Source organism: Corapipo altera, unplaced genomic scaffold (assembly GCF_003945725.1).
Source record: "Corapipo altera isolate COAL_440 unplaced genomic scaffold, ASM394572v1 0, whole genome shotgun sequence".
NCBI lineage: Eukaryota > Metazoa > Chordata > Aves > Passeriformes > Pipridae > Corapipo > Corapipo altera.
Window position 1 is genome coordinate 65790144 of NW_020884872.1, and position 12642 is coordinate 65802785.

Genomic DNA, 12642 nt, shown 5'->3' on the forward strand with positions numbered 1-12642 from the left:
TATTAATTCATCAAGAAGATTTTAAATATTTTAAAACAAAAAAAAAGCAAAAAAATTATGTGGAAAACATGAAGTGACCCACACTAATTTTGTATGCTGGGAATATGAATAATACATTTTTGTATGTATCCTTTTGTGTTGTATAAATTCATCTTTGGCCTTTTACTTTCCACCAATGATATGACTTAATCAATACCCTCGTTTAAATCAGCAGCAGTGAAGGGCATCAGAGGAACAGGCATAACAGCTGTAAGCTTGTCAGATATTGTTAAATATCTATTTTTGCTGTATTTTTTAATTTGATATTTCTATCTTTGTAAAATTACAGTATTAAGTAACAAGCAATGCTCTGTTAAGCATACTAATTCTCCCCTCCCAGTATAAAACCTTCATAGAATAATGTTATGTGATATGGCAAAAGGTTGGAGAATGAGGAATAAGTAAAACAAAAATTAAACCTAGATGTCAGTTTGGCATGCAATCAAAGCTGTCGACTTCTAACTACTGCAGCTGCCTAGACTTTGGTTAACTTCTCATTGATTTCCCCAAATAGGATTTCATCTAAAGCACCAAATTAAAAACTGAGGCTGAGGGACCGTTCTATAAATTGTAAAGTGTACAAATGAATGGCTAACCAATATACTTGGCAGCTTTCATCTTTGTAAAGCCTCTGATTCTGAACCTAACAGAAGTTGGTAGAGGTCAGGTTGAGTTTTGGGAAGAGGAGAAACAGAGAGAGTATGAAGCAAAATGTAATTATTTCTTTTACCCATTGTTAAGGAAGTACTTAGGCAGTTTTAATGGATGTTCTGTTTCTGACAATGGAAGGGTAAAATAAAAAACCGCTGAGTGAAGATCATCTGAAGAAGAAAAACAAAGAAAAAACCACACGAACAAAATAAAAATAATAAAAAACCTCTCTGAGCCAAAATTAACAAGCCACTCTTGTAATAAATCCCTGTGATCTGCAGTACATTGTAATGCTGAAGAACATACAGTAACAGCCATTTCACTTTGTGCTATTTCCTGATTGCTACATTCACATACCCAAGCATATATACCCAATCTTTTAAAGGAAGGCCTACAATGTGAGGGTTTACAGTGGTGCAATATATAAGGAATATGACAACTTGAAACAGCACTGTATTAAACCCAGAAAATTGATTTCAAAGACTCAGGACTGTTGAAACATTTCAGAATAAAATACTTTCCATTTCTTTTCTACAAAAGATCAGTGACTGCTTATCCACTTTATTCCTATCCATGAAGCCTCACTAATCCTAAATCAGAAACAATTAGTCTGATACATATTGTATACAAAAAAATTGAAAACTCATTCATATTTTCGATACTCAGAGGCTACTAAAGTCACTACAAATGTTTCATCCCACTCCGCTCAAATCAGGTGAATCATCACAAATGAGAAAAACTTTTTAAAGGTCTTAAGTAATGTCTATTTATCTCACCCTGATGAAGGGAATAGTAGCAAACCCTTTACCCAGAATTTCTACTGATGAGAAGAATCACTGGCACATACTTGGCCAAATTCCAGTTCAGTCACACAGAGTGGTAAAATCCATAAGCATTATGAAGGTCAGTGGCAGATGTCTGCTTACCTTAATGATGATAAAGGTATCCTTATTTTGGTTCTTCAGTCATTGACAAAAATGGTGTTGAATTACATTTTATATATCTCCTCTGTTTATCCCCACAAGACTCTCTTGCGAGTCTACACTGGCATTTAATGTCCCTATTCAATATCTGCATTTGAAACCTTATAAAATTCTGCCCTCAGTGACAACCATGTGGGCTCTTTTTTTACAGGTCTGAGAACATAATCTGATGTCACATGGCACAAAAAAAGATACACAAATACTACAGGCAATCCATACACCACTCTGTGAGCAGAGTTTTCCCAAGGTTCTTTAACAAATTCTCTGGATTCGGAAAAAAAAACAACAAAAACCCAAACCACACACCAAAAAAAAACAACCAACAAACAAAACAAACAGGATTAATGTCAAGAATGTGTTGCAACTTCAGGTTCAGGCACTCAAAGTTAGGTATCCCTAATATAGATATTTAAGCTCCAGTTTCAGGCAGTGAAGTACTAAGGCTTCAATCTATTGTCTAAACATGGGGTGTGCTAACATTTAAGATGCTATAAAGCATCCTGCATGTTCTCTAATAAAGAGAGTATTTAGAAGCATTTGAGGCAGGATACTTAAACAACATCTCAGGTAAACATCAACAGAAAAAAAAAAAAACAACAGAAAAAAACCCTATTATTTTTGTAACACGTAATCTTCAATCAAAGGAAATGCACCTCCCCCCCCCCAAAAAAAAAAGATTAAAATTGATATTATCACCAATCACACTTGTAGTCTATTTCTAGACTACAAGTCTAGAAATTCTATTTCTAATCCTACTTCACCTTTGCATTTAACACTAGATCATAAAACCTCTGAATTATAGAACATAATGTTCTTTTTAATTCTCTCTTTCTCCACAAAAAAATATAACTGAAAGCATTTCCTTCAGCATGGAAAGTAAATTTATTTTAGTAGGTAAAGGACAGGTGAAGAAAACTTGTGAAGTATTCGCATGAATACTTCCTTGTCTCTCCCACCTACATAAGCAGTGGTTTAGCACAAACAGTGATATAAAACCAGGAATATCCAAGAGACTCCTCATATAAACAGAGTATCAAAAAACCTCACATAGACAACCTTTGTGGCACTCCCCCTTACCAGAAAAGATTGTCATCTTGAAACATGAAATAATAGCTATATCTTCCTTAAAATATTCAAATACATGAAAATTATCTTCTTCTTTTCCCCCAAGAAAAATAGCTTTTAAAGAAAATAAATCTGTGGGAGTATGCAAAAATGTCTTTTTTGATAACACAATTCAGTACTACATTTCAAATGTGTTTAGAATACTATATGATGATTTTTAAAATTTATTTCATATATGATTAGAGTTCTAGAAGAAAAGAACATGAACACTGTATCTCTTTAACTCTCGTGTTTTGAACTCCTATACAGGACCAACCTTTTCAAAACATTTCAACACCTTTTTTGCAAGAAGAATAAATCATCAACATCAAATTGGCCAGGCATATGTATGACTGGTTTTTTGTTTCTCATTTCAATGATGTTCAAAAAAACAAAAACATATTGTATCATTTGAAAAATCAGACTGAAAGATAAGAGTGCCAGCAAAGCATGTAGGAGATAAAAAGCTGAAGGCAATATGACAAATCAAAAAGATAATTATTCAGTATTTTAGAGAAGTTTCTTACATGCTCTTCTTTCTCCTGCTGTGCACAAATGCAGAACAATATACATAAAGCGTCTGTTCTCTTGATGAACTCGTATTTAAGCAAGAGTAGACACTACATATGTGCATAGATATTTTGTATACACACGTTAAACATATATGTCAATATATTTGCACTGGAACAGGTGACCAACCATATCACGGTGGATGCAGTGATAAGTGTCTGATAAAGACTGATTGATCAAGAAGAGGAAATTAAGTCTCTTTTAGAAAACTGGGGGTTTGAATGGATGGACTCCCAGGTGCCTGGAAAAATTCCTTGGACTTCCAGTTTCAAATGGTTCCAATGGGCAACTTGTTTATAGGGGTGGATAATGCAGCCAATGATGCCTTTGCAGCTGATGCCTTCATTAATAAGCTGGATCACGAGGCAGAAGGCATCCTTTGTAACTGTACAGATGACACCAAGCTGGGGCAAGCACTCTGCATGCTGGAAGTCTGGGCTTCTATTCAGAGGGAGTTGACAAGGTGGATAAATTGGCAACAGGTACATCAAGTGCAGCAATGGCAAACAGAGCCCTGGCACAGGAGGGAATAACCCTGCAGCAAAATACCTGTTGATCCTGGTGAGCAACCATTTCAGCATGAGTCAGCAGTGTGTCTTTAAACAAAGAACAAATTGCAACAGTAAAAATGCAGCTAGAAAGCTCTAGGAGTCAGTAATTCTTTTCTGTTCAGCGTGTCAGTCTCTTTTCCCAAGCAACAAAATATAGGACAAGAGCAAATGGCCTCCAGTTGCTCTAGTGGAGATTTAGATTGCATATTAGTAAAAACTTCATCACCAAGTCTAGCAAAGGGTCACGAAGCTGGTCAGAAGATCATAAAGTATGAAGATGGCCTATGAGAACTGCATGTACTCACTGGCAAGATCTGAAAGTTATTGCAGTTTTAGCCACTTAACAGAATGGTCTGGAGAATATGGAGCCAAACTCTTTTTGCACAGTGACAGGATGAGAAGCAACAGATACAAGTTGCAAGAAGGAAAATGCTAATTTGGTATGAAAGAAAAAAAAATTCCCAAGTAGAACAGGCTGCCCAGAAGTCTGTGGCAAACTTGACAGGACAAGGCCCTGAACAACCTGATTTAAATTATCACTCTTTGGACAGGATGTTGTATCAAATGACCTCTGGAGGTCCCTTCCATCTTAGATTGCTTCATGATGATAGAATAGTACTCCATGCATATAGTAAACCTATTAAGAATAATCACATGCCTAGCCTTGATATATTTCGTATTTTTCAATTTTTTGTAATATTTCAACTGATAATTAATCACTTTTTTCTCTGTAACACACAGAAAAGATAATCATAGGTCAAAGGTAATCTGTTTAAACATTACACATTTGAATATTAGAACTATATTTAACTACTCAAAGTGTTCTGATGATGCTGTTAGAAATAGTATCAGACAAATGATCTGACAAAAACAGTATGAGATGACCTGATGTTGAAAATAGCATCAATAGCTTCATCGCCCCAAAACCAAAGGAACCAGCGATGTTAAAAGCAACAACAACCACCACAACCACTTAAAAAGCCACATCAACTTCTGCCTTTGCTGTCACTTGTATTGGTTTCACTAAGGTCAGACAGAAAGTGCAACTAGTGGCTTTCAGGATAGAGGCTGATCAAGTTCGAGGAAAATCTATTTGCAAGAAATAACTGACAGCCTCAAGTTAACCTTATAAAGGGATTACTGAGTCACAGAAAGTTTATGGAATTTTCAGAAAGAGGAAAAAGTTCAGGAAATTTGAGTCAAACCCATATCATACTCTCCTCTCTTCCTTCAGAGTAGAAATCCTTGAGTGAAGGATATTTTCAGAGCACAGACTGGGAAACCACAATAAAATTTGATTGCAAGGATGTTTTTTCTAATTGTGGCTTGACACTTAAATTAACATCAACTGTTTGATTACTCTACTCTCTTCCGCCTCTATGATGGATAAATATTTAATGAGAATAGTCTCCACCGTGATTGTGAATAAAGAAGTTAATTCCTCCTTTATTTTTTCTCAGATCCCTGAGAAACCAGGTATTATCTGAGGAGTTACAGAATAACTACCTTTCCTCCAAATCTCTTAATAAGTATTCACCAGAAAGCTAATATTTAGATATACCTAAAGGAACTTTCCTATCCCAGGAGAAATCTTGCTGAACTTTACACAGGGCAACCATATTTAGAGTCAGAAACAGTACAGAATAAGTGTGATTTTTAAGTTAAGCTAGGTCTTCAGTCTTAGTTACAGATGCAATTCCTCAAAGTCTTAGTCTGTCTAACTCAGATGTGCTGATAACACCTTGTTATCAGTAGCACTGGAAGGAATATGTGAGGCTCCTTTCAAAACCAGATATGAGGAAATCCACACAGGGGACTATTAGATTATTTCTGCTAAGGAAATATGCCTCAAAATATCTCAAGAAATCCAGCAGCCAACAAAGTTATTATTAACCTACAACTTCTCTTTAGTTCTATATTTAATTACAGTGTCTTGAGTCACAAAGAGAAGCTAGAGGTAGAAGAATGTTATTTAAACTAGCTAACCTTTCTAGTGTAGAAACTAGAGTAGATCTTCAACAGAGGGGAAAAAAACAAAAACAAAACAAAAAAAAAATCCCCCACATCTTAAAATATTAAGATATTACTTAAATATAAAAATTTGTGGCTGGTGTTCTTTTCCCTTATATGCTAGAAACTGATAGAGAGAGAACGGGAGGAGGGAAGGTATAGGATAATACTTAGAAACATCTTATTATTTTATTCACTAAGAATGGAAGCATTATATGACTAAAGAGAGAAAGAAAAACAAGAATATATTGGAATACTGACAGACAGCAGCATCCTGCTTCCAATGGCAGATTCTTAGCAAATGTCTTCACCCAGAGACAAAAAGATGCACCCTTTATACAAGATTATGATTTGCACTAGATGCCAAAACAAGGGTGAGAGAGAACATCTAGATTTACACTCTCTTATGAGACATTACATCTGTCATAACAACACTGAGACAGAAACTAGAATACTTTTCTTTAACATCTCAAGAGAAAAGAGCAGGCAAAGCAAATATGTAAGAGCAGTCTGGAAGCACAGTTCTTCATAAGGACAGAAAGATATGGCCAAACCATTTAAATTAATACATTGCATATACTCCAAATTTTCCACAAATATCTCTTAACTTACTAAAATGTAGGTGAACTAGTTGATTAAAGTATTGGAATATTGTTTAACAAAACAAGAATGGATCTATCTTTGCCCCAGTAGGGCACTTGCTTTTCCATATGCCACTTCACGTGCTTCTGCTGTGCATCTGTCTCATATAAAACATATAGAGGGCTAGATTCACTACCAATTACAGGTTGCAACAAGTTTCATTTCAATTACAGCAGGAGAGGAAAACAGTTGGAATCCCTAAGGGGAGGTTCAGGCACCAAGGGGGGTAAATCAAAAATGAGAATTGTACGTTGCATGCTACTACTTAGGGAGAGAAATGAAGTCAAGATATATATGTAAACATTTATTTTTATATAAACCTGAGGTTGTTCAGTTTCACTTCAAGCACATTTGAGATACAAGAGCAGTACCTCATTGACCAGTACCTATATAGAAAGAGCTGTTTCACAATTAATTTTAACAATAGTTCTAAACTGCATAGAAGCTTACTTTTGAAAACAAAGACATAATAAAATCTAATTACAAAGAAGATCAGTGTTTGTCCAATATTCCTGAACTACATCCAAGCTAAGATACTTCTTTTACTAGTTAATAGGAACCAGGAGTTATGATCAGAATAAAATAAAAACTGTGAAAACTTCTGCCAGGGTTTATAACAATATCTCTATATGCAGACTCCAAAAATTAAAATGTGCAGAACATTCCACTTCTCAGAATCCTGACTCAAGTACTTATTGTCATGTAGTTTGAGGAGCAGAGAAAAGTCCTTTTTTTTCCTTTTTCTTTCTTTTTACACGGAAACAAATATTCCCCCACAATCTACTGTTTGGAAATCAAGTCATTTATGTGGAACATAGCCAAATGAGATATTTGAACAGTCTCGGATTCTTTTCTTTAACCTTAGCACACTTCCTACAGCATTGCATCTCTTTCCTCTCTCAAAGAAAGATTCTTAGGTCAAGCTCAGCCACAAGATTCGTGCTCATAATCATGCTCAAATCTTCCGTCTCCTTTTGATCATTCTATATTTTTTTTTCTCCCTCCTATACATGCATACTCCTAGATTTGTGTGTTAATGTGTTGGGGTGGGAGGTGGTGTTTCTAGCCCCAAGGAACAGATGTTAATGTTGTCAATGCCAAAGTATCATTATATTCCTAGAAGGGATCATTTTGATCACATGTCAGAAGATAAGAGTCTACTCAAAAGCATTGCTCAGAAAACGGAACCATGACTACATCTGCCCATCTGCAAGTAACAAAATTAGCCTAGTATGAGATGTAGAAAAAAGCTGCACTAGCTAAACTCTATTATGTAATTGTTGCTGACTTCACACTTCTGTAACACATTTGGTTCAGGCAGGCTGGGAGACCAGAGTGATAGAAACCTCAGTGACCACTGCTAGTTGGCCTTATGGCTGGATGATATCAAGGAGAGTGGCCTGAGGCTATGTAACTAGTGAGGCCACATGGCTAGTTTGGCTTAGAGTGGCTTCTGCCAACACTATGATTTATAAATCCATAAAGAATTAAGACAATAACTCCTCATGAGTGGATGCATCCATGAGCATGCAGCATCTCACAGAAGGCTGAGCCTGAACCATGCACACACGAGTCCGGCTGACAACCAGGACCCAGACAGGGTGTGCAGCTGGAGTGTGTGTCCTGTAGCCCTGCATGCTGGTCTGAATTGGGCTGAAGGAAATCCAGCTTCAACTAGTATCTGTGTGTATGTGTGTGTGTGTGTGCATGGACGTGTTCGTGTTGTAGAATAGGCTTCTTAAAAGACAAATTGCTATCCACATGCTTTCATCTCTCCCACACACTAAATACATTTTCGATTATTCATCACTGAGTGCTGTGTTTCCATTCCTGCATCCATCCCACCCCAGCCCAGTTCCCCCATAAAATCATGCAGCCTTCACTGCAGCTTATCAGGTATGAGACATTTACCTAAGAGCTTCAGCATCTAATGTTTAGGTCCAGATACCACCAACATTAAAGGCAATGACTAAAACTGAACTTCAAGAAATAGAAAATCCATTAGGTCTGAAACTTGTTTTAAGAGGGTTTTTTGATTCTATTACATACAATGTTAATGGAGATTTGCTTTGCCAAGAATCCTTTTGAAAGAGGTTGTGTAATTGCTATTTAGATGTGCAAAGTACTCACATGTAATTCAGCTGTCTTTAAAAAAAGCAAGAATACAACTTTATTCATACTCAGTAATGCACTGCAAAATGTGCAGTCCTCATTCACTCTCCAGATCATCAACATAGTTATTTCTTAGACTATGAACATCTATCAATATAAAAATCATAAAAACAAATTAAAATACCTAAAATGCTTTCAATAAGTAACAGGTTGGAGGATTTTTTTCAAATCCTAACATTCACAGGTACAAAAAAGAAGCTTTAATTAAACTGATTAGCCAGCTTGTTGTCAGCCATAAAAAAAGGTTTTCCATGCCCACTATTAGATGGTAAAGAAAATAAATTTTTAATTTTTTTAAAACTAGAACAAGCATGGGAAATATTTTATCCTTTTTATTAAATCTCTTTAAGTATTGAACCCAGCTGAAAAAAATTAGTCTGACAAAGAGCAACAATTCTTAGGGAAAGGCTGAGACACTTCCATTGAATCTTCCATAAATTAGCTTAAAAGCTTAGAACTTTCTTCCTGTTTAGTTACTTTAGAACTTACTTTCTAACAATTAACATCCAACTTCCTAAAAAACCTTTCCCTAACATGTATAACTCTTAAAAGACTAGCTTTTACAATGTGATATATAGAATAATATACTTTCTCTTAAAAAGTGGACTCAGCCATGAAGGATTACATATATATTGTTCTTACAGACTTAAATAAAAATGTATCCCAGGATTTTTTATTTTAAAATTAATATACAATAAAATAAAATATTAGATTCGACAGTTTGTGATGAAACATTGTACTCAGCACTTACACAGAAAAAAAGATATACCAAAGGTGAGCTAAGAACGTATGTGCACATTTAGTCTCATATGGTATTCTATTGCCTCAATCCACCTCAATGTTGTCCATCTCTATTGCCATAGTAAGAATTTATATATACCTTTAGACACCTAGATTTCTAGTGTCTGGAGCTGAATAGAATGGAATAAAATATTTCATTTGGAAAGCACCTACTATGATCATCTAGTCCAACTGTGAATCCCACTTATTACTGTGTTCACTTTAAATTACCTAGTCTCAATTCAGTATAATGCCTGTTTTTCCCTGAAAATTTCCTTGAAAATTATTGTGGCAATGAATTAATTTATAAACACCACATTCTCTACCTTTAGAAAGGAGACAAATAGATATCTAGATTTTTTTTAATCTGTATCAATTTTATAGTACACTTATAGAGATTCAACAAAGTTTATTCAGAATATTTTTCACATTAAAAATTGAAAGCAATGCCCTTATCTCTGAAATGCCTACACTGAAGCTAAAATATTCTACTAAGTCTAAAAATTCAAACATCCAGTAGGTAGTTAGAAAGTGTAGTTTTAAATTTAATAACTGATACCGGAAACTCCAGTTTTCAGGAAATTTTCTTCTGATGTATCTTGAAAACACTACTAAAAAGTGCTTAGTTTTGGGGAATGAGGCCTATATTATAAACGAAACAACATTTTAGTGTAATTTTATAGTTTAACAAATGTGACTAAATTTATCATAAAATGCCACTAAATTTAAATTGCATTTATTACTTCCAACCTTTAAAACAATTGGAATTTCTGAACTTCTACATGGTATTAATTTTGGATAGACTCTCTTTAAAATGTACAGACAGATTCTACATTCTTGTATTTCACACAAAAATCCAGTGTGGAAACCGACAGATTGGACTGGAGTTCTGCACAGCAAAGAAAGTACCCATCTGAATAGACCATGGTTCCTCCTTAATGCAGGGCTTTAGAAATCAGAGCACTGAACTCTAGTTCTTCTCTGATTACTGACTCTGATAGTGGAGGACAAACAGCATCTGCCAGACTCATTTTCTGAGAAGTCCACATGGTGCTCTTTAAAAGGTGATTGTTATGTTCCTTGGCTTACTGGGTTGGAGTTGAGTGCAAGTGCTAAACAAGACTTTCAAGAGGATGCCTGGAGAAAGGTACTATTCAGTAGGTCCATCTGTGAACCACTAATTGTGCTGAGAGGCAATAAGTAACCACTTGCTTGTGGTTAATTGTCTGAGTAAAGAAAAGAGAACTGGTCTTAGAAACTTCAGATGAGCAATTCTCTCTTCGCCCTGTCAGATGCTACTGCAGAGTTCTAGTTCACTACAGGCATTATTTCAGCTTTACACCAGTGTGACAACATTGAAAAGAATGAAAACACCCTTGCATAGATTTGCAAGTAATGCACTTCTTATGAGCCCTGCAGGAATTTTGCCCATTGACTCCAGTGACAGCAGGGCCCAAAATACCTATCTCAAAAATTAAATGTTTATTTATTTCAGTGGATCTGATATCTTACCACCCATGGTTTGTCAGGTACCCAAATCTCCCACAAGTACTTCGGCATATCTCCAAAATTCAGTGCCTAAAAAGCAATAATATTTAAATAAAAAGATGTGTCATTCTTGCTACAGATCTTCAGATTACCCACCTCCCCAATGGCCCAATATTGGTAATATAGAAAGCAAAATGTGAGCAAATTTCTACTGAAGACAGATAAATAACTTTTTATGAGGGTTCACAAACTTCAGAGGCCATAGCCTAGTGTTACCAAGCACATGGGTGTTAACATTTAAAATGCTATATCAAACATCAGTGGTTTCTGAAGGCTGATTGTATAACATTTTGCTGCAGTCAGACAACAGATTTTCAGAGGGTTTTTATTGTTCTGTTTAGTCAATTACCAAGTTGACTCATGATAAGAAGAAACTTTTCTCTTTTTTTTTAGTTTAATGCACTATTAAGCTTTTTATTAAGATATTACTAATCAACCTCAAGACTCTAAAAAGCAAACCCATCATATCTTTAAAACTGCCGTTAAAGCTGTGTTTAATGTGGGAGCATTAATGGATGTTCATGCTCTGTTACTAACTGCTGAATATAAATAGCACTATGTACGACTTCAGGTTCCCTCCTGAGTATAATACTCAGACACCCCAAAATATCACATCTCCGAGGACTAGAGTCATAAAGACTCTGTGCATATGTGACTGTAAGAGAACTGTGGAGGGAAAGTTAGGTAGGTTACCAAGTTTGTACTGTCAAAGTACCGTCAAATCTGCTTACTCCTGGACAAACTGAGCTGACAGAAGAATAGGACCATGAACTGAACTATCTAAGTTGATGAACTGAACTATCTGAACTATCTAAGCTAGAGCAACACATGCATTTGGAAGGACAGACAGTCAGGTATCAACCCAGAACCAGGCCTTTGCACTGTTCTATTTTATTTGAGAAACAAAAGTTTCCCAGAGAAAGAACATTACATTAAGAGTAATGTTTTTGGGAAGTCAGACAATTTCAAATCCATTCTCTGTAGAGTAATATGCCCAAATTGCAAGCAAGCAAGCACCCTATTCAGAAAGAACATTAGTATTCTGTACAGAATGGTTTATCTGCTCCTTTACCACTGTATAGTGAGCAAAATCCTCGGAAAACTTTACATCAAATAGTACTTTTACTTGCAATGGAAAACACATGTCTCTTCCAAAGTACTCCCAACAGGCACCTCGGATATTTTACACAAGCTCTGTGTTCTTTGAGAATTGTATCACAGTTTTGAAAGCTTTTCCAAGAAATCCCCTTGAAAGCAAAAAGTCATTCCAAGTATTTTATCTAGCAAAAGTATTCTCCTCTGATACCTGAAGTCACATTTTCAGCTAAGTTCAGGAAGTCCCTTCTTTGTCATCTAAAATTAAAAAAGAAAAAAGAAAAGAAAAAAAAAACCTAAAAAACCCAAATTAAAATACTTTAAACAATCAGAAATGGTTTTGGTCTTAAGCAAGCAAAAGTGTTACTTAGTCTTACACTGAATGAAAAGGCACTTACATAATCCATAGATAATATTAAAGGTAGTTTAACGGTAAGGTAAAACCACTGAGAATGCCTGTACCTCCTTTACCTATGCTTGTTTCCCTCATTTACAGG

The 12642-nt window shown here is 35.5% G+C and overlaps 1 protein-coding gene across 5 annotated transcripts in view; it reads right to left on the minus strand.

Annotated features, from left to right (window-relative positions):
- The window catches only part of PCDH9 (protocadherin 9), a 675825-nt gene that overhangs the window by 372710 nt on the left and 290473 nt on the right, over nt 1-12642 (minus strand). For 3 of the 5 annotated variants that reach the window (XM_027650475.1, XM_027650459.1, XM_027650492.1), the window contains exon 3: nt 11015-11080. The exons of the other annotated variants lie outside the window; for them this stretch is intronic. In XM_027650475.1, the coding sequence (XP_027506276.1) occupies nt 11015-11080 (66 nt within the window). The remainder of the gene's footprint in view (nt 1-11014; nt 11081-12642) is intronic. 5 annotated transcript variants of the gene reach the window in all.